Source organism: Lontra canadensis, unplaced genomic scaffold (genome assembly GCF_010015895.1).
Source record: "Lontra canadensis isolate GAN:19392208 unplaced genomic scaffold, GSC_riverotter_1.0 scaffold55, whole genome shotgun sequence".
Lineage (NCBI taxonomy): Eukaryota > Metazoa > Chordata > Mammalia > Carnivora > Mustelidae > Lontra > Lontra canadensis.
This window is the reverse complement of record NW_022631049.1, coordinates 8,407,241-8,430,437: the sequence shown is the minus strand read 5'-3', so window position 1 is coordinate 8,430,437 and position 23,197 is coordinate 8,407,241. Positions and strand designations below refer to the sequence as shown.

Below are 23,197 nucleotides of genomic sequence, written 5' to 3'. Positions count from 1 at the left end.
TGCCATTACTAACAATGCCCCAGCCACATGGCTCTTCCTTCCCTGACTCAGAGGTGCCAAATTCCCCACCTGCTCTTGGCCTCTGCACACACTCCTTCTGCCTGGAATCCTCTTCCCCCAGCACTTTGCAGGGCTAGTTCCCTTTATTCTTTAGGTCTCAGCTTAAATGCCCTCTCTTTGGAGAGGCTGTCCGTGATCACAGTATTGAAAGTCGCTGTCTCCGCCACCACCATCAGCATCCCACCATTTTCTTTCACTTGCTTCTTGAATCCCCTGTAACACTAACTAAAATTAATAGTTATAGTTTTGTTTACTTGTGTTTTTTTTTTCATGCCTTTTTGCAAATAATTTTTCCAAAACTCCCTGAAGGGCACATCATCTCATTTTCATCCCTCTTTCCTTAGCAGTTAGCACAGTGTTTGGCACGTAATCAGTACTGAACAAGCTTTTTTTTTTTAACAGTTTATTTTTTTTTTAGTAATCACTATCACCCATTGTAGGACCTGAATTTATGACCCTGAGATCAAGAGTCTCATGCTCTTTGACTGAGCCAATCAGGTACCCCAGGACTCAACACACTTTTGACTTAGTGAATTAAATGATTAATATGATGAACTAGGGCATCTACTGGTGACTTTCAGCCCATGGACGCTTCATGGGCACACCACCTATTTTTGTATGTATGGTCCATGAGCTAAGAATGGTTTTCACATTTCTAAATAATAAAACAAATTTTAAAAAATATTTTATGATGTGAGAAAGTCCTATGAAATTCAGATTTCAGTGTCCACAGTAAAAGTCTTACTGGCACGTGAACATGCCCATTTTTTACAGATGCCTGTCACTGCTTTCATAATAAAATGGCAGGTTTAACTAGTTGTGATAGAAGCTTAAGGGCCCACAAAGCCTAAAATATTTACTATTTGGCCCTTTACAGAAAAGGTTTGTCAACCCCTATACTGGGGAACCATGGGCCAAGGAGGAGAATTGAAAACTGTTGTAGTCATTTTGATGAGAGATAAGGGGAGGCTGAACAAAGGTGATGGCCTTGAGGTTGGAGAGGGTGGGGATTGGATTCCAGTTGGATTAAGCATGCAGGTTCCCTGACTTCTGCCAGGCTTCCCTGCCCCACACCTAACCACTTGGTCTTCTCTAATCAACGTCTCCTTATGTTTCCCAGCAAAGTAAGTTGCTAATTTCTCTCTTTCTAACTGCCCCACAACCTCCCAAGTCCCTCCTTAGGTCCAATATGTGAAAAGAGGATGATGGAATGAAGTGATGGGTATGAATGTGTTTAGTAAAAATCACAAACACACAGAGGCAGCTGTTGGGGTTACTTGCTCATTAGTGACATGTTAGAGAGTTAAGGAGGGCTGGCCAGAAGTGTCTACTGCCAGTGATGGGTCATGGAATGATTATTTTGCTTCCATTTTGGTCTATATCTGGGAGACTATGCTCTGAACAGTAGAATTCCAAATATGTATTAAAAATGGCAGCCTGTTGGAAATCTCAAAGCTTTGCCATCATTTACAGTTTAAAGATGGGTTTAATGGAGAACCTTATATTTGGGGTTGCACAGAAGAGCCAGCATAGAAACTTGGCCTTTGGGCTTTACTGAGGCTTTTAAACACAATCACCTGTCAAAGGCAATATTTTGGTCCTCATTAAAAATGATTTCAATTACTTTCTTAAACATAATAGGTTCTATATCTTATTACCCATCTTAGAAACTAGCCAAGACCCTCATATATTTTTGTTTATAAAACTGCTGGCTTTAAAAAAAAAAAAAGATTTAAGAAATGCTTTGGACTGATTTTTAGATCTCAGTATTTCCTGTGCTCCCCACCTCAGTACAGCCAGAATATAATAAAACTTGGGTTTAAGGGAAACAACCTATAAAGTACAAAAGTAAAGTTGCTCTCTATTTGTTTCCCAAACACTTTGGTCATACTCCTCTGTGTGCAAGGCACTGATACAGGACGTGAGCACTTTTCCTTATGGAGTTGACTCTTCAATAGGGGAAGTAAGACCCAGACCACAAATTACTATAACTGTTGGGTCTGCCTCATAGGGGTCACAAAATGCTAAGAGGGTCCAAACCACATTCAGCAGGGTGGGTTAGCAAGACTGCCTGGAAATGAACTGGAAAGCTGAGCAAGGACCATATGACCCTCCATGGGCTAGCTCTTGCCTACTTTGGTTTTTTTTTTTTTTTTTTCCCTCATCTTCCAGTAGCCTGAACATTGTCTCCTTCCCCTCATATGGAGGCACTTAATCTTGCAGATCTTAACAGTAGTCCCTGAACAGTCTCTCCTCAGTTTCTTGATTGACAGGGTGTGCGGGACTCTGGCCTGGCTACCAAGGGGGATATGGCTCCTGCCCTGAGGAAATACATTGGAGACCAAGGTTAACAGTTATATTTTAATGAGCTAAGTCTTAACTCCCATCTCCTGGTATATATCAGTTCTATTGCTGCATACCCCATGCTGGTTAACAAAGAATACAAGAATTACACACGTAGAGAAATTCTTCAAGCAATTTGACATTGTCGAGATATTTGTACTATAGTGTACAAAAATATGTTTCTAACAGATTGGAGGGAAAGCAAGTAGTCCTTCGCCTCAGATAGTTTGAGAAGCTGGTATATAGATCACCATAACTTGGGTATTTTTGAAAAGAACATTTTTGCATACACATTCTCCTCCTTCCATCTGTCATATAAACAATCTAGAGTGTTTTTTTTTTTAATCTCCATTTTACTGTGAAAGTAGTATGTCTTCATTGTGACAACAATTTGGAAAGTATAGAAAAGTTTTTTGTTTTTTATAAAAGTAAGTCATGCATTTGACACAGGCTACCTTGGCTCATATTTTGGTGCATTTCTCTTGTCCTTTTTTTCCTGCTCATACATGTACACTTTTTCTTACATAAATGGGACATTGTATACCTATTCTTTAGTTTACATATCCTAAAAATTAATTTGCATATCATTAAATATTCTTTTACAGAGAACTGCTTGGTGGTCTGGCATCTAGTTGTACTATGATTACCCTTTCTGTATAGTCCTCTATTATCAGCACCTATTTTATCCCCTCATTTATTTGTCATAATAGCTAACACTTTAAAAATTTTTGTGACATCTTTGATAGTATCTCTGAATATTTCGGTGGGATATGTTTCTAGAAGTTCAACAGTATGACTATTTCAAGGCTTTGATAAATTGCCCATCAGAAATGTTGAACCACATTTCCATTATCACCAGTGATGGATGGGCTCACAGTACCAAGGGCTGTTGGGATTGGTACTGTCAGGGTGGGAGCATGTTGACAAAGATAAAGGCAGAAGCAGTGAGCAGAATACTGGGGAGGATATTTATGGGGCATGGAAAATGGTCTGTTGGCTAAAGTGGAGCATACTTTTCAGGAAATAGAGAAGACAGAGAAATTGAATTGGATCCGATTTGGTGGAGCACTGAATGCTAATTATATTGGTATTGGGGAGATTTTGGTGGGTTTGGATCAGGAAAATGAGAGCCCCAGGGCTTTACAATGGGAAGATGGGCTTCTGCAGCACAACCTGTGCCACAGCACCACTCATTCCCAGTACACGCTGTGCCCCTTCCCACTTCGTGTCTTTGCTTGCACTGTTCCCTCTGCCGAAATGCTCTGCTTTCCATTATCTATCAAAGCTCCACTCGTCCATCGGAGACCATTCTCAGATTCTTCCCTGTGGACTTTCTGCTTGATTACATAGCACTTACTGGTATGATATGCGATAGGACTTTTGTTATAACTATTTGGTGCACTACACTCTCCCACCAGATTATAAGCTCCTAGTGAGCTTATAATTTCATTTCATTTATGTATCTTTAGGTGCTTATAGTGCCTGTTATAGAATAGGTAGTACACACATTTGCCAGAGGAATCCCAGGTACTGCATATTGCCTCCCATGACCTCGCGTACAGTGTACTCGCACAAGTACACTGTAGGCCAGGAGATGTATGCTTCAACAGATTGGGGTATTGGATGTCTCAGCTAAGTCTTTATTTCAGAGCCATTTGGATCATCACATAGGGCTACACGAGAAACATGCTGCTCTGAACATTTCCCTCCCTTCCCATCCCAAGACTTCTAAAGTCCTCTGGAGACCACCCTCTGGAGACCACTATCCTTTAAGTAAGCAGAGATCTTGACTCTAGAAGTGTTTGTAAATCATAGTTATTTATGAAAATTTTTACCAGAGTTTATATCATTGTATGAGATTATTTTTAAAAAGCCATATGGCATCATGTTGTACATATCATTCTTTGATTTGCTTTTTTCACTTAACAGTCAGTATAACTTGGGAATTTTCCCCAGGCAATATATATAATTATAATCTTAAACTATATAATCATTAAAAATGTAATTTTGTAGTAGAAATTCAAATTCAAAAGGGTACAAAATGAAAAAGAACAGTTCTCCAGTCCCCTATTTTTATTTTAGAGGTTGCAGCTACTATTAGCCCTTTCTTATATATATTCATAAGCATGTATATGAATTCTTTAAAATGTAATCTTGTAGTATATATAGCATATGGCATCTTCAACATGTTTCCATATCTACATATACATATGCCTTGTTTTTAAATGAGGGCATAGTATTCTATTATGTGAATATACTATAACCATCTCCTTATTGGTGAACTCATTTGATCTTTTCTGTTTGAATATCTATGACTCTTCTAGCTCATGTGAAGTTACTCTTCCTTTGTTATGAATTTAAATTATTCAACAAGATAAACAGTAACTGAGTGCCTCCTTCCTCCCTGGCACCGTGCAGGGCACGAGTGCCGACAAGTTGCTTGATGTACACAGTTCCTTCCCTGACTTGGAGCTCATCGTGGTCTAACAGGAACGTATTCTCTTAAGGAACTTAGAATGTGATATGAGCTGGAATGAATAGGTAGGCCTTAGCATACGTTCACTGATTCTACTTTGGGAAGGTAGAAAAGAAGAAACTGATACCAAGCTTTAAAGGGTAAGAGATCCTTTAGGGGTGTGAGGAAGAGAAGGTCATTCTTGCAAGAGAGTTAAAGAACAAGATGGGTTGGCGAGAAAGAGCATGTGATAGGCAAAGAATGGCCAGTAGCCCAATGCGATTGGGGCATGTGCTGCGGCATGCGCAGTAGGGTTGTACTGGTTACTCAGCAGTTGGTCATAGGAAACATTCAACAAGTGAATAGAAGACTGTGCTCTTTGCCCAGCTAGACTCCAGATCCTCCTGGGGTTGTCCTCTCTGTGCCCTATAGGGGCATATCAACTGTCTCCAGTGCAGAGGTCTCTTTCTTGAATTGGTCTGACTTAAAACAAAACAAAAAACAATGTTTTACCCATTTTTCCACCCTTAACCATGTCCTGTCTTCTTTTTTGCAGAGTTTAGTCCCTTCAAGAAATAGAACAGAATTCAGTCATGGCCCCAAGGAAGAGAGGTGGACGGGGGATCTCATTCATCTTTTGCTGTTTCCGAAATAATGATCACCCAGAAATCACCTATCGGCTGCGAAACGATAGCAGCTTTGCGCTTCAGACCATGGAGCCAGCATTGCCCATGCCCCCTGTGGAGGAGCTGGACGTCATGTTTAGTGAACTTGTGGTGAGTCCCCAGCTTCCTTCCTGGCGGTGGTTGGGAGCCAGGAGGGAGAGGAGAGAGATGTTCATGGTTGGTTTGGTTAACCATGGGCTTGCCCTTCTTCAGTGAAATGACCCCTTTATATCGGCACCGCAGCTGTGAGCACGGAGCCTCTAGAGGAAGAGAAAGAAGAGGGTAGCATTGCTACATCAAAGGGCTTTGCTTTAAGTCGAGGGATTTAGACCTTAGGTCTTCAAAATATGTGGCAGAACTGCATCCTAAGTTGCTCTTTCTATGCTTCCCCATTCCAGTCTGAGTCTATATTGTGTGGATAAAGAATTCCCTCATCTGCTTCACAGCTTCCACAATTCCCTCCTGCTTTCTCCACCCCTACTCTCAGTGTATAGTATTAATCTTTTTAAAAATTAGTCATACTCCTCCTCCTGTCCTGGATCCCTTGATGAAAGACATTATTACTTAAGTACAGTGTAATTATTTAGCCTAATGATGGGATTGCAGTAATAACTATTGTGGGAAACTTTTTATAGATCCTATCATATTTTAGAATCCACTAAACTGAAGTGAAAGATGTATCTAGTGTAGGACCCATTCACCAAAAGATGTAAGTGCTCTCTTGAGCTTGGCTTTTCAGGCACTTCTGAAGGAGTGTTTCTTTCCATCCTATATTTTAGGGGATATTATGGCATAGTTTAAAGGGTAGTGGCATGGGGATTAGGAAGACGTTGGTTCAAATTACTGTTCTGACTTTACTATCTGTATAAGTATGGAAAAAGCATATAAGCCTGTTTTCTGGAATGTGAGAAAAGAAATAATGCCTCCTCCCAGTTTGATGTAGTATCTAAGAAGGATTTACATAGTGGGAGTGGCCCAATGCCTGGTCCTCATTAGGTGCTCAATAAATGTTACATGAATACTCTATCCTCCCTTCATCACCACTGGCATTTTGTAATGGAGTTCTCATCAGACCATTTATATCATTCAACAGATATTAGAGACTGCTTCCATACGGCATGACTTTTAGGTCAAGAAAGTAATGTAGACTTTCTTGCTGCCTTCCAAGGGTGATATCTGAACTGATCAGGTCAAGTCCAGCTCTTCTAGACCAGAATTTACCTGTAAGTTTATTGTATGAGGCAGGCCAATATGAGAGGGTACTGTGAAGCTGATGTTTGAGTTCTTGTCTCCTGAGTGGATTAACAGGCCTATTACCAACCAGAATTGGTTGGGAGAGAGAAGAGCTGGCTCTTGACAGCATGTTTGTATGTGATGATGTTGATGAATATTTTCAGTGTTTAAGGAATCTCTCTCCTCTCCTGACTCTCATGCAGAGACTCTGTTCTGGGTGTTACTCGGGAGGTTCAAAATGGAAAACATTTAGAACCTGCTCCTAAACAGCTGATAGTTCAGTAGCAAAAGGGGACTGATGCAGGCATAAAAGAAGAAGCACAACCCACCTCTGCGTAGATTGTGTATAGATGTGTTGTGAGGACACGCTGATGAGGAGGGTAGTCACAGAAGGCTTTCTGGAGGAGGTGAGCTGTGAGGAGCAGTTGAAGGTGAGAAGTGGGGAGGGTCAGTGTTAATGGTTGTCTCAGTCATCTTAAGCTAGTTCATCCTGTGATAGCAAACCCTAAGTGCTTACAAACAGCAGTGGCTTATCACTTGCTAATGCTGCGTGTCTTTTGTGGGTCAGCTGTGATTCTGTTCCTCACCATCTTCCAGCCAAGACCCAAGCCTGGTGGAAGAGGAAGGAGAGATGTGGTAAACTACTAGCAGGCTCTAAGGTCAGGCTTAGAAATGGTACATGTCCCTTCTGCCCACTTTTCTTTGGCCAGTGAAAATCACATGACCACTCCTGACACCACTGGGCGGAGGGCGTGGCGGGGGTTGGGGGGGGTTCAGGTTGAGGACACATAATCCTCTTCTAGAGAGAGGCAGTGAGTCATCTACCATGAGGGCTGCAAAGAAGGGCAGTTAACATGTATTCACAGGCTTGGTTTTATTTCCCACTTAAAGTATTTTAAAACCAAAAGTCAGCCTAAGGAGATAGATGTCGCTGATAGATGAAGGCCTTCTTGGTGGTAGTGGAGCTGGAGGGCAGAGCTAGTACCCTTGAAGCACCGACATCCACCGTCTTTTCAGTTGTATTCCATCAGACTCTCCAAACAAGCCCGAAGCCAGAGCCCGCGTGGTGGCAGCTCCACGTACATCTTGAAGACAGCTCATTGTTCTGTATTCATAAGGGAGAAAATTCCACTCTCTGCCTTATTGATGTCTTTATTCTGTGTGAAAATTGCCTGCAGCTGTTAGTTGTTAAAAAGCCAATGCCAAACCAGAACTTTAAGCTGAAACCATTGCAAAACAAATTATGTTGAGGTTTGTATCTGTCCTGGTGAGTGACGGATGGATTTCTATCTATTCCTGACTTCAGGAACTTAGACCACAAATCCATCCAATGGCCAGGGGTGTCCTGGGGCAAGAGAGGTGGGTTCAAAGCCACTGGAAACTTCTGCCCTGGGTTCTCTTGAGTGTTCACAGAAGCACTTCTGCCTCTGCCCATGCACAGGAAAGGAGGGCCACATGGGGAAGGGGGGAGTGCCTGGCATGTGGGGTCAGACCACTCTGCAACCTGTGGTTACTTCCTATAAGATGGTTTCTTTTCTTTTCTTTTTTTTTTTTTTAATATTTTATTTATTTATTGGACAGAGAGAGATCACAAGTAGGCAGAGAGGCAGGCAGAGAGAAAGGGAAGCAGGCTCCCTGCTGAGCAGAGAGCCTGATGCGGGACTCGATCCCAGGACCCCGAGATCATGACCTGAGCCGACGGCAGCGGCTTAACCCACTGAGCCACCCAGGCGCCCCTATAAGATGGTTTCTGTTGGAGTTTAAGTTTATTGTCTTGCCTAGGAAATGAGGATAGTACCATATCTCAGAGAGGTTTGGTGTAAAGAAGATAACTTCTTTAAAAAGGCTGCCTCCTGTTAGGTGCTTTACACTCCACATTCTAGTGCAGTGAGAGGGATGGGAAGTCATTCAGGTATTTCCTGGGCACAACACCCTAAGCAGATATGCCAGGTTTTTCCTCTTCTTGAAAGCTAATCTGCCTGCTGTGAGTGAGCCAGTGTGGGTCCTAATTTGCAGGGGAAGCTTCTCGTCACAGCTGGTTGTTACAAGCTGGTTTCCTTTGCCTCTTCTGATGACGCAGTCAATTAATGTTTTTAAACGTGGTGCTGAACAGGTAGGTTGCAGAATTGCTTACTGCAACCTTATCATCTCATAAGTAAAGCAGAGCTGAATGGGAGGTCAGCCATGGGAATCTGTAAAGAAGGTGGGGTGTGAGGAGCACCGGCCGCCGGCCGTGGAGTCAGACTTGCTCCAATTTCAGGATGTAGTGGTTCCTGGAGGCCCCAGTCCAAAAGCCTGCGTATCTTTTTTTTTTTTTTTTTTTTTTTTAATAACAGCTTTATAGAGATCTGGTTTACAGACTATATTATTCACCTATTGACAGTGTAGAACTCAGTGGCTGTTAGTATATTCCCAGAGTTGTGTGACAATTACCACAAGACATTTTAGAATGTTTTCATGACATCAAAAAGGAGTTCCCTTCCCTATTAACTGTCAACTTCTCATTTCTCCCCAGCTCAGCCAGGCTACGTCTAATGCACTTCCATTTCTGTGAATTTGCCTCTTCTGGGCATTTCATAGAAATGGAATCACATGATATGTGGTCCTTCAGGACTGGCTTCTTTCGCGTAGCATGATCTTTTCCGTTTATCCATGTTGTAGTGTGTATCAGTACTTCATGGCCTTTTGTGGCTGGATAATACTCCACTGTATGGATGTACCACATTTTGTTTATCCATTCATCGTTGATAGACATTTGGGTTGTTGCCAGTCTTTAGCTATTACAAATATTGCTGCTGTAAACTTCATTCATATACAAGTTTTTGCATGGAAATAGATTTTCAGTTCTCTTGGGTGTAGACCTAAGTGTGGAATTTCTGGGCCATATGGTAACATAATGTTTAACTTTTGAGGAATTGCCAGGCTGTTTTCCAAACTGGTTACACCATTTCACATTCCCATGCGGTGTGTGAGGGTTCCAGTTTGACCCCATCTGTGCCAACACTTGTTATTACTTCCTACAGATTGACCTGCTGATTTTAAAGCTATTTTATAGCTCCTGGAGAACTGAGGGCATGTAACTTGGACATTTTTTAAACTAATTAATTATTTATTTTTGTGAGTAGAAATACCTCTGTGCTAACAATTTTTAACTAATTTGGTATATTTTTAAAAATACTCAGTTGAGAGCTTATGTAATCTCTGTTAACTATGTATTTCATGCCTTTCAAGCATCAATCCTTTTTTTCCTGTATTACCTCCCCCACCTTCTCGCCCCACTTTTTCTGCTTTGTCCTTTGCTTTAGCCACAAACTGTGAGCATATCCAACCTAAGACTCAATACTGTTCCCATAAGATAAGATTTCGCCAACCTATTTGAAGACTCCTAGGCATTATAACTCTGTAAGTGGTTCTTATTCAAGTAACTTTTTCATTTCAATGTTAGAAGATTTCCTTTGGGATGAACAGAAAAATGTGTCATTAATTGACTGGTCAGTTCTTTTGGGGTGTATGCATGTGATAACTGGTGAACAAAGCAGTCATGGTTCTTCATGAATTTGTGAGACTGAAGGTTTAGTGGGGGAAACTAAACACGTAATCTTACCTCGTGTGCCCGAGGATCATGAGGGGCTTCTCCCCAGTGTATACTTTTGGGGAAGCATGTTCAGTTCCCCTTTTTTCACAAGGAGGGAGTCCCACTCACAGGTTCCCTGTGTATAACCCTAGCTCTCTTGTCCAGGAATTCCTAGCTTCTCTTCCAGCTCCTCTTGGGGATATGCATAGTTGAGTCCCTCTCTCTTCCTCAATTTCTCTACGAATCAACCTGCTTTCCGGAAACACATTTTGTGCCCCTTGGTGCTATGAATTTCCTAGGAGTGAGCCCCCTTGGGAGTTCTGCAGTTGTACTGCTGGTGGGTAAGTGTCTAATTCTGCACTGAAATCTCAGCAAGGCCACTTGTCTGCAGATGAAAGTTGGGTTCTCCAACCCCACTTGCATTCATGAAAAAGAAGGTATTTGATTTCCTTTCTAGCTTGGCTCCTTAGCTTAACTGTCATTGAATTCCAAACTTGCTGTTTGCTGACACCTACCCCCAAACCCCACAGATTCCTAACCTAGTGGGGAAGGGTCTTGGAAGGCTTTGGGGCAAGTTTCATTTTATGTAAGACATAAAAATCAAGTAGGAATATCCAGGCAAAGTGGAGAGAGGAGTGTTACAGACTGTGAGAAAAGCATATGTAGGGGGCTGGGAGGTGAGAAAAATCATAGAAGGCTCAAGGAACAGAAAGCTGAGTGTAGATGGAACATGAAATCAGAGGCTTCTGAGAAGAGGTTCTGGAAAAGGAGATGGGAATGATTGTATTATTGATTTAGTTATATATCTTAGATTCTTATTTGAATGAGAGGAAGGTATTTCTGCTTTCTTATAATTTCCTCAGCAAACCAAACATATTAAAGTACAGCAAAATATTTTGCTGTCTGATTACATATACAAAATAACCATTGCTCTTGGCAGTCTCGGTGAAGTGTTGATAAGTTTAGCAAAAGGTGTCCTGTCTTGTTGAATAGATTCTGTTTTCACTTGAGTCCAGGTGTTGAGATGAGATGCTTTCTTGCTGCAACGTATACCTCCTCAGGGTACTTTAGTTTTGAAATGAAAAGGGAAGAGAGAATTAGGAGGAGGCCCTTTCTGCTCTTCTACCCAGTGCATAGACTCCACACACCAGGAACTGGTGGGCTAAGGGTTTCCTACAGACTATTCCACAGCAACAGTGATATTGGAACTGGTGTCTCCTAACAGGTTCCCTCAGCTCTCTTGCCTTATAGAACATGCAGATGTCCAGCTGCTTTGCCTGGCAGAGATTTTAGGTGAGAAACCAGGTTTCGGGCAAACCTGGTTATGGTTTTGAAGTGTTTTGCACCAAATCTCCACTCTTCTAGTACACACATTGTTTTCTGTATTTGGATTTATTAGAGGAAAGCTTTCATTTCTAATACAGTAAGTACATCACTATGAATTTATGACTAGTTGGAAATATGCATCATGGACCCAACTTTTCCTAAATCTGAAATGTGACTAGTTACATTTTACACTTTTCTGGTTAATCTATCTTCTTTTGAATCCACTCCTTTGTCTTCATTTGTTTGGCCAATCCGTCTAATGTTTTGGGATAGTAGACTATAGAGTGCTGTGCCTTCTAAGAAATGTAAACTATGTTAAAGAAACTTATTAAAAAATTTGTTATTGATCACAAAACTACCATTTATACTATTGAGCATTGCCAATGAAAATCAAATCTCAGTGGGGAACGTGGTGATGATGGATATCATAGGTTGATGGGAAGATTTGTATCCTCATAAATACAATTACTCACTATAGGTCAGATTTATCATTACTGATTCCTGGGGACATTAGTAGCCAGCATAGAATTTGAGAAATGAAGATAGCAGGAATGAGAGAATTTAGTTGACATATCAGAGTCGGATGAATTCATAGTCAAGGTAAGCTGTGCCAGCTGAATTCGCTTGGGAATCTACATCAGTAATCTTTTCATTTTTCAATATATTCTGAAGTCACTTTGGTATGAAAGGAGCTACAAGAATCCAAATTTGTCTTACAGATTTACCAGTGTACAAATTTTGTTCTTTTCCTAGCTACGTGAAATTTTACTCCTCTTCTCAGGCTGCTAACATAATTTCTTTTATTACTAGGACTATCATAAGCTCTATTTAATAAAAATTCTTCCATTATCACTAGAATTGATGACAAGTTTCAACACTTTTTATCTCTTTGTTTTTAGAACTTGCCTTTCACACTAAGGCCATGACTAAGAATAGAAAGTTTCTCATAGGAGCTATTCAGTTCCCTGTCTCCAAAAAAAGATGTAAAAATTGGGTAGCAAGAACATTTAATTTTAACCTGATTGAAGGAGAAAAAAAAAAACTGGTTATAAGGAATCCTAGTTTTAATCTATTGTTTCTTAGAGTCTAAAGGATTGCTTGGTAATTAAGCAGAGAAAATCAGACCGTATAAAGACTTGAAAGAAATGTTAGAATAGTCTCAAAGTGTTCAGTTGTTTGGAAGCCAAAAAGCAGAATCCAGTGAAAAAACTGATATTAAAATTGTTCTATTTCCATGAGGTTAAAATTCTTTTCATTTGACAAACCTATAATGGTCAATGAGAAAATTCTGTTTAGCTAAAGGACATGGTTAGTTGACAATGAAGAAGAAAATATATTGAGTAGATCTTCCCCTGACTCTGTGGCATTTTTGGATACCTTTACTTGATGAGTTTATAGAAAAATGTTTAGAATGGTATGAAAATATTCAATACATCGCAGAGGTAAGTGGGAAAGCAGATACGGTCTTAAATGTGTTCAGTGCTGAAATTCCTATGTAGTAGATGTGAACGGCTGCCAATACATGGGCAATTTGCAGATGACCCAAAAAAATGATCCCAAACCCAGAGCTTTATAAACAAATTATTTTGGCCCTGAAAACAACTAATGATTTGTGATACAGGGTGCTGTTAATGTAGGTGGTTTTGCTTGCTTGTATACTTCTGAACAGAACATTAAATTACTTCTAAGAATCAAAGTAGGGTTGGCAGTAGATCTTCATCCCAATGGATAGTCTACATTTCTTTGTACTGGTTGGAGGCCCTGTTTGGTTAAAGACAGTGAGGTGGACAGCAGGCCTCTTAAGTTCCCTTCTTGTCTTCTGATTTACCACACAAGAACAGTAAAGCTTAAGGTAAAATCACAAAACCATTTTATTCCTTCTAGTACTAAATTTTTGTTTTATCTCACCAAGATCATTCCACGTGTCCTTTTCTATAGGCTATTAAGTATAGATTTTTGACTCCATGTTAGATACCTTGTTATAAGTCAATACACTTATTTCTGGGTGTTTCTTAATTTAGATTATAGGGACTGAAATGGGAGGGGGATTGTGGAGAGATGGAGGAAAGAAACATGAAAACTTTCTTTTTCTTTTAATACAAATGGCTGCAAAACCATCTCTGAGCTAATAATGCTAGACAATAGTTACAAGTCGCCTTGGCCTTGATGAATTTCATTACTATGAATTCTAAAGAGACTGAGCAGTGTATACCTACTTAGCTTTTGACTACAATTTAAAATCTGATTATTTAACTTAATCCTCAGGCTACCATGTGCAAATTATGCAAAGTCAGCCTCCAGTATTGACTTGGCAACTCTCTACATGTGCCCGTATACATCAGTCCAGGTTTTAGAAGACTGGGAAAATAATTTCATCTCCACAAGTCATGTGGTTTAGTAAGCTTTTGAGTGTAATTTTGAAAATGTGTTTCAGTAATGGCTAGAACAATCTGGTAGTTTGTATAAATAACTGCGCATGAGAATATATATCGATGCATTGGGATTCATCGAAACATCATTTGTTCACATAAAACATATGTCACATGGCCTGTGGGAGGTAAATGCCCAGTATGTGGGTGGTGTATTTCAGTTCTAACTGTTCTCAATTTTATCCACTGTACTTGGAATCCCGCCCCCCATCTTCAATTCCCAGAATTACTCAGGAATTTTAGACTGTTTCTTGGTGTGTGTTATAGGAGCTCAGTACCAGTTACATCTTTTAGTTATGATTTTTTGGCTTATGGATAAAGAACCACATCTGTGTATATTTTTTGGAAAATAAGATTTCAAAATGTAGTAGTTTTTCTCCTCTTGTCCAATTTTAAGTGAATCCACTGGAAACACCCTACAGCTGCTGTTTATTTCATTATGCAATGGAATATTTAAGAATTAAATTAAACCAAATAACTGAAAGCTCACTTAGAATGTATATACAGGTTGTTTATAGGAAAGATGGGCATTTCTTGGGTGTAGAAGAAAAAGCCAAGTCCTTTGCCATCTTTTAAACAATCAGATGGTATGAGTTTATTCCCATGTGGACACTCATTATGTTAATCCATCTATGAATATACACCTCTACATTTTCAGAGAACAGAATGACACACAGGCATTGTAATCTGGCTTTTTCATCCTCAGGAACCCTAGGGCCCAGAGTGGGGTGTGGCCCAGAGTGGGTACTCAGTAAATGCTTGTGGCCTGGATGAGTAACGAATTACTAAAGGTTAATACCTGAGATGCTCAGTAACTATTTTAATGTGTATGTGTGTGCATATGTGCGTGAATTCATGACTGCTGAATCCTCCAGTGGTTGGGTATACATATTCTGAAGTATTCTCAAAGTAGAAGTGATAGAGTTGGGCTGATCCTTGTGCCCTTCCTGTCCCCCATCCACCTGTTAATCATTCTCTTTAGTCTTATTCTTCATATGGGAGCACCAAAGTGTCTAGCATCAAGGGTAGCAGCTGGAGAGGACAAGGTTGATAATGTTTGAGAATTATTTCGTGTCCAGTCTCTCTACCATAAGTGACTTGATAAAATAAGTAGCCACAGTGTGGGAAGAGACCTGCTAAATGTCTTTTGACCCAAATAAAACTTAAGTGTCTGCTGAGCTGCCAGAAAGTCTCTGAAGAGCTTGCTGAGCTGGTGCGGGAAGGGCCTGGGCTGGCAAGAGCAGTACAGGTGTCACTGAGGGAAGGGGAACTTATTTAAACTCTACGCTGGTTCTTTGTCCCACGAGATGAAGTCCCTTCATGCATTCAGTTAGGGAAACACTGCTTAGAAATTCTCTGTATTAAGCCTTGTCAACATAAGTTCTACCAGATTATAGGTGTAAAAACTGGATATTTAGATATTTAGGTGGCTGGATGGATACTGGGAGATGATTTTAACATATACTTAGAACAGAGTTATTTAAGATTCCTGCAACACTGCTGGTGATGTATCTAATTAAAAATTAAAGTTGCTCTAATGAGTTTCCGATTGTAATAACCCAGAGAAGCTGAATGAGAGGCCTACAGGTTTAGTAGCAGGTTTAGTCTAGCAAACTGGTTATGGTTTGCATTGCCTACTGTTAAAGAAAGGAAAGGAAATATTATAAAACACTTAACCATTGGCATTAAGAACTAAAAATTATTTCTGTTAGTCAGCCTTTGCTTGTGGGATCTCACTTCTTATTTTTATATATCGAATGAAAACATGTCTATCAGACACAGAGAACATGACTGTGTAGGTGAGTCATATTGTGGTATTTCATATAATGACTAAGAATGTTGGCAGAAATCTTACCGGCTGAAAATCTTCAAGGTTCTCTTGTGTGTACACATCCATTTTGGGATTTAAAGCACTTTGTTGTTTTCCATTTATGTTTTTCCTGTCTGGTTAGGAGCAGGTAATAAGTCACTGAATGTACTTCTCTTTAAAATGACTAATATGGAATGTCATTTTCAGATTTCAAACCACCGCTGGGAAGGTAAAAGACTATTCTCAGGGTCACTGTGGTTAAATTTTAAGAGCTGAATTGGCAATCTGTGACTTAAGGATGTGACGGTCACTTGCTGTAGTGGGGTTAGATGTTCATACATTTGATGAAATGTCTCCGCCTAACAGTACATTTTCTCTCTAGGTTTGTAAAACTAATTTGGCCTTTTCCCCCACGACATTATACTTATCACTATGTTGTATGACTTAAGGCCTAGTCCCTTGTGCCTCCGAGCATCTGACTTTTTTCTGGTACTGTTGAGTTATGGGATGGAGGGAGAGGGTTAATGACAGAGAGGGTTAAATCCATCAAGGGCTAACTTAGGGTGTACAGTGAAGTGACTTGGAGCATTGCTGTCTGGGGGTATGTGGGGAAGTCTTTGGTGGGTAGGGCCAGGGTGGGTGAATTGGGCCTCCATGCTATGGGCAAATACCTGAAGTATATGCAGTTTAAAGGAGAAAAGTTAGCTTTGTCTGAGTAAGAATAATTAGAAATTTCGTGAGGTCCGAACATTGAGTCAGATGGCTGGTTACCTGGTCAAGGACCACTAAAAAGCAAAAACAAAAGCATACAAAGCAGTAAGTTGATTGACAGGGTGACCCCAGGACCTGTCTTAGCTTCTTGTCTCCTTGTTTTTTTTTATTCTCTCCCCACCCCGACAGAGCATTAATTGCATGTCCGTCTACCTCCGCATGATGCATTAGTATGTGTGTGAAGAGTTAGCTTGACTCATTAGAAATAGAAATCCAGAATTCCTTTGTTAAAGATTTCTCTTGTAATCTGGAAATGTATTTGTTGGCTCATTGAAATGTATTGATTTGGTGGATTTTCAAAGAGTAAATGCTTTCAATATTGTTTTGGACGTTTTATAAATAACTCCCTATTTCAATTAGCTAAGTCTCTGAAAAGCGCTCTTTCAACTCATTCAAGACCCTTATTGTATATTTTTTCAAAATTCCTTCCCTTGCTTTATCTAGCAAATCAATCCATTTCCTTAGATTTATTTGTACTGTGCCAATTGTTTTATGATTTATATAGATTTCTTTACAGTGCTGCCTGCTTCTGTGGAGTGTAAGACCAGTGAGATTTCTTTGTACAGAACCTTTTAGAAGTGGGTCTTAATAATATGCTTTGTTAGTTATGAAGCCTAGAACTTTAGTTCCCACAGCTGGGTTTCTCTCAGAGGTACTTTTTTCTTTATAAAAAGTGTATCATTTATACCTTTTTCCAAGATACTATATATCAAATATATATTTTATGAAGATACTAAAAACATGATATGTTCTCTAAGAAACGCCTATAGGCTTTTGTTGGCTGGTTTTAGTTTTCAAGAAGCTTGAGTTCAGAGGGGAAGAGGAATGATGCTTTGTGTGAATGTTTCTCCTTATATCACTGGCTAAATTATTTTCCTTCTTTAACTTAAAACTCTGTCCAAAAAAGCATAATATGAAAGAAAATTTTGTGGCCAGTGAAAGTCGCTGGGCTATCCAAGTCTGGGGTGTAGGAGTAGGAGCTGAATCTGTTCTGCTTGTCTTGGCATTAATTGACAGTCCCCAAAATAATACCTGACTTAGCATGATTGTAAAACAAAACAAAACAAAACAAAAAGTAAGGTGATCTAGGAGCCTCCAGGATGCTGCCTGGGATTTGGGCTAATTACATTTGTTAATCTCCGTGGAAAACTTGCTTATTAATTCACAGAGACACAGAGGAGCCAACACTTTTCTGTAGAGCCACCAGTAGGGAAAAATGAAAAACAAAACACTGAGAAGGTTCTTGAGGATTTATCATTAAATTTAACTTATCATTTAATTTAATATTAAGGGGCCTTAGGGGAAATACTATCTCTTGGTCTAAATGGAATGCATATTAATAGAATCCATATATAATTTTCAAGGGAAGTGATCTTTGGTTTCAAACAAAAGCTGTGTCTGAAATTTTAACAGTTCCCAGAGCAAACGACTTATCCTAAAGTGGACCACATTTTTCCTTTTCTTTACATCCCCTCCCCCCCAATCAGGTTCTTTTCTAAGCCATCTCCTTGGTTTATCAGAAATTTGGTTCAGTCAGAAATTTCCTTCCTTATGGTTTACCCAAGGTTATATTTTCTCTACTCTGAATTTTTTCTTTTCCCTAGGGTTCCAACAACCAAGCTTGATTCCCTTTCTTAAGCAGCGTATTGAGATGTAATTTTACGTTCTATAGAATTCACCTATGGTGAGAGTACAGTTCAGTGAGTTTTAGGAAGTGGATGCAGCTGTGCAGCGATTGCCACTGTCTTGCTCCGGAACCTTTCCAACCACTCTGCCCATTTGCATCAGTCCCGTCTGCCTCTAGCCCCAGACAACCACCAATTGGCTTTCTGCCCCATAGATGTACTTTTTCTAAAAATCTCATGTAAAGAGGTACTGAGATATAATGATCCGGCTTTGTTTTCCAGGATTGCCTTTTTCAATATTTGGGTTAAATGTCAAAATGAAAAATCTCTGTAATCTGTAATATTACTTTGAAGTGATGTCAGAGTTTGAAGGACCTGATATGTCAAGGTGGCTTTCAAATTAGTTTGTATGACTTTCTTTTTCCCCCTCTGTCAACTGTGATTTTATTGCCCTCTTTGTCCACAAGTATATCTAAATGAGTGCCAGTAGCTGGAAAAGAGAGAAGGCAAAAGGCATCCAGCCATTCTGTATTTAAAGAAGGACCCCAGGAGACATGGAGTAAGATTCAAACACAGAAGCTAAAACTAAAACTAGGCAGCTTCCATAAGAAACTGTAGAATACTTCTTGACCTGCAAGTTACAAAGATCCCTCAGAGAAGACGAAAAGTACTAACTCTAGAAGAAAAGATTAATAAATTAGACATCATTCAAATTAAAATATGTAGTGATCAAAATAGATTATTAACAAAATAAAAAGGCAAGCTATAGCCTAGGAGAAATAGTCTCTATATACCCAGGACCAAGGAGCTGTTTCCAAAATAGGTAACGAATGTCTCTAATGCAATAAAGACAGGTAACTCAATGAAACTGGGCAGAAGACTTGGATAGTTCACAAAAGAACACGTGGGAGTGGCCACGTGAGAAGGTATATTCAGCACCAGTTATCAGGGAAATGCAAATTAAAACTACATTGAGATAACTCTTCAAATAAACTAGATGGTTAAAATTAAAAAGACATAGCACCAGATTTTGGTGAAAATGTGGGATAACTAGAGCTGCCATCTATTGCTAATGGAGAGTGAGATGACACAATCAGTTTCTCAAGTGTAGAGGGCTACAGCCACTTCAGTGCCTACCCTGGCCAAACTGAAGATTGTATTAAGATCTGTATGTTTCACTGTATGTACATTTTACTGCCCAGAAAAGGGGAGGGGTTAATCTTCGAAATACGCTGATGATTACTCTATCCTACAATAGTCCTCTCCCTTCGTCCCTCCCTTTCTTCCTCCCGGCTTTCCCATGTGCCCTCCCCTTACTTTTTTGCGGGGAGGGGGCAATCCAGCCATGTCACATATTGTTTCAGAGCAATAATTAGTCAATTAATGGCAGAGATGAATAGAACAAATTCAGTTCCTGCCCTCTGGGCACGAGTCCAGGACAGAAGTCAGACATGCCAGTAATGTGACAGTCGCAATGTGGTAAGTGCTGAAAGTGGAGGCAAGAATAGGGGAGGGGCTCATCCAGGAGAGTAAGGTGGGCCATCTGGAGGGAAATACGTGCTACCTTGACAGAGCTTGGATGAATGGGACTGATCCTTAGATATGGTGGTAAAGGCTTTCTGAAAAAAGGGAACAGCAGGTGCAAAAGTTTAAAAAGTGGGCAACTTGGGACCAGAAGTGCTAAAAGGTGGCTGGTAGCAGCAGAAAAGGAGAAGGGATAAGTCAGTGCATCACAAAGGACCTCTACCTACCTGCTGAGGAATTTTGGACTTTATCCTGAAAAGAAAGGGAACAACTGAAGTTTTCTATCATCCTGTCTTCCTAACTAGATTCTTAAATTCCATGAAATCAAGGTCTATTATTCATCTTTGTATTCTTTGTAATATCTGGCCAGGGTCCTGGAAGGGTAGGACAGCGAGGAAGTGTTGACTGATCTCTAAGGCTGTGATAGTCTCTTGGAGTCTTGCATGCTTGATTCAGCCGTATTATTAAAGTGGAATGAGTCAGAGCAGAGATACTTTTGGAATGGAGGGGTGGGGGTCTTATTACACTCTGGGCCTTGTGCTGGGGTACTCCCAGCCATTATCTAATTTAATCTATGTCATTCTTACTCAGAATCTGCCAGTGACCTCCGGTTGCTCTTAAGAGAAAGACCAAAGTTCATAGTATCCTTCAAAGCTACTGTTCACTGCCTGCTGTGCTTTTTACCTATTTAGTTCCTATTCATCTCTCAGCTTTCACTTCACTTCCTTGGGGCAGTCTTCATTGCCCTACCTTTCCCCACAACAGGCAGACTGTCAGAGCTCAGCTTCCTGTGTGATCGTATCCTGGTTCATGAGATTATTTGATTTCCCTTATTCTTGCTCAAGAATATGAGCTCTGTGATACTTTTTTGTTCCTTGCACCTAGCACAATGCCTGGCATTTAATAAATACAAAACAAAATTTGGTTGCATGAGTTAATCCTTGAGACAATTCTGTCAGATAGATATTATCATTCTCATTTTTCAGGTGAAGAAATTGAAGTCCAGAGGTTAAGTCACTTGTACAAGGTTGCATAATCCGTGAGAGCCAGACCTGGAACTCAAGGATAGCTGATGACAGTATCTTCTTCTTTTTGCTCGTGGACACTCAGTAGGCTTTGAGTGCAGCAGATGGATACATTTTCATACTTGCATCAGTATTGTGATTTTTACCTACCTGCTGAATGATCAACTGAATGGACAGTCTTGTGTTTAAGAACGTGGGCTCTGTAGAATAGTCCCAACCCCAGCTCCTCCTCCAACATTTACTAGCTTGGTTACCTTGAGGAAGTTACTTAATCTTTCTAGGACTCAGTTTCCTGGAAGATGGGGTAACAGTACCCACTTAATAGGATTGTTGTGAAAATAAATTAATTCATATAAAACAGTACTACTGAGCACACAGAAGGTGCTCAGTAGTTGTGAGCTTTTACTTTTATCAGCATCCATTTAGTTCTTCCCCATTTTCTTTTTCTTTAAATTTCTTAAATTGTAATATTTTTAAAAGATTGATTGATTGATTTGCGGTAGGGGAGAGAGACAGGGAGAGAAAGCATTGTGGCAGTGCGGGGGTTGGAAGAGCAGAGGGAGAGAATCTTAAGCAGGCTCTATGCTCAGGATCATGGAGCTTGATCTCATGGCTCTGAGATCATGACCTGAGCCAAAATCAGGAGTTCCACATTTAACTAACTGAGCCACCCAGGCACTACCCCCCCATTTTCTTACTGTAATTCAAAATTATATCCAATGACCCTGAGGCAATTAAATTATTTTTTTAATTTTCTGGAAATTCTCTTTTTCCTTAAAACTATCTGCTTCTAAGTCCTAGTTCAACTGTGAAGCATTATTCTACCTCTAACAGCAAAATACAGTAGTATTAATACTTATTAATACTCTTTGCTGTGAATTTCTAGGTTTTAGGCTTTACCTGTTTATACCTCTGCTCAGTTAGCACAAACAGTGCTGTTACAGGAGTAGTATTGTTTTCTCTCACAAATCCCGGACCTTTTCCCCAAAGTAAGCGCCATATTATTGAGCTGTTTGAATAACTGACCTGAACCTGCCCCCCCACCCCCACCCAAAGAAAAACCTCAGCGGTCGGGAAGTGATTTATGTCACAGTATTTTCCTCATTCATCAATAGGTAAGAGCAAGTATGACTTAACAGGAAATTAAAAAAAGAAGAAAGTAAGAAAAATAATCACTTCACATATATACTAATGGTATGCAAAAATCTTAACATTTTTAGCATGTTCCCTCACAGTGGGATTTTCTGTAAATATCTTTTGTTCCTTCCCTGATTGTTCATTGTTAAAATTCTTAACTAGTTTCTTGCACTTAGGGTGTCATAGTACATGGGTGTGTGTTTTAGTGACTTAACTATTTACCTTGCTCTTAAAAGAAAATAACACCTGATCTATGTGTAAATGATGAGAGAAATAACAATACTGCAGCCACCCAGCTACCCGCCCTGTGCCAAGCATTACCCCATACTTAGTCCATGTTGCTCATCTTCACAATAGCCCTGCAAGAGGAATGATATGCCCATCCTGGAGATGAGGAATTAGAGACTTAAGGAGATGAGTCGCTTCCCCAGGAAGCTCACAGCATATCGGGCTCTGAGTGGCTGGGCCCTGGACATGTAGGTGGTAACAGAATAAGGGCAGAAGGGTTAAATTGTAGCAAGCCTGGCAAAGTGAAGTTGGGGTTTTAAATGGGACACCTCAAAGGCAGGCTGAGGAATACATAATGTATTTTGTCAGTGTGTGGAACTAATGACGTTTTTTTGAACTGGGAGCTCAAAACCGCACAGGAGCTCGATTTTTAAGGCGCGGGTCTTAAAGTGTGCCCGGAGCCAGTGGCATCAGCCACACTTGGAAACGTTTTAGATGCTCAGATGTTCACATTCGCTCCCACCGGCTCCATCCTTAACTCTTGGCGATCAGTGACTTAAGGGGCCCCCCAGATGATGCTGAGGTTCTCTCCAGCTTAAGTACGGCTGCTTTAATGAATTCTGCGTGTGCGTGGGGAGGGTGGAGAAGGCAAGAAGGAACAGTGGGGAGGCTACTGCCAGGAGCCAACAGAGTGGTTATTAGAGCATAAATTTAGGTGGTTTCATTGGGAATCAAAAAAAGGAAAAATGGTGACACTTTTCACAGAAGAAATAACGAGACTCAATGATAAATGGAGGTAGGAGTATGAGGTGTGAAGCCTGTGTCTACAGGTGGCAGAATTACAGGTATATACCGAAGGCATTCAGAGGGGGAACGTGTTTATATTCCTCAGGGATCGAAACCTCATTGTGCCTTGGTTTACAGCACCTTTTCATCTGTCTCACACCCACCAGTCTGCACCCTCACCTAGAGAACTTTCCCTCTACTAAGAA

At 40.3% G+C, this 23,197-nt stretch overlaps 1 protein-coding gene across 2 annotated transcripts in view; it reads left to right on the top strand.

The window, feature by feature from the left end:
• The window catches only part of DAAM1 (dishevelled associated activator of morphogenesis 1), a 161,251-nt gene that overhangs the window by 59,012 nt on the left and 79,042 nt on the right, over nt 1-23,197 (top strand). For both annotated transcript variants that reach the window (XM_032875285.1, XM_032875283.1), the window contains exon 2: nt 5,415-5,634. In XM_032875285.1, coding sequence (XP_032731176.1) covers nt 5,452-5,634 — 183 coding nt within the window. In that variant the 5' untranslated portion in view covers nt 5,415-5,451. The remainder of the gene's footprint in view (nt 1-5,414; nt 5,635-23,197) is intronic.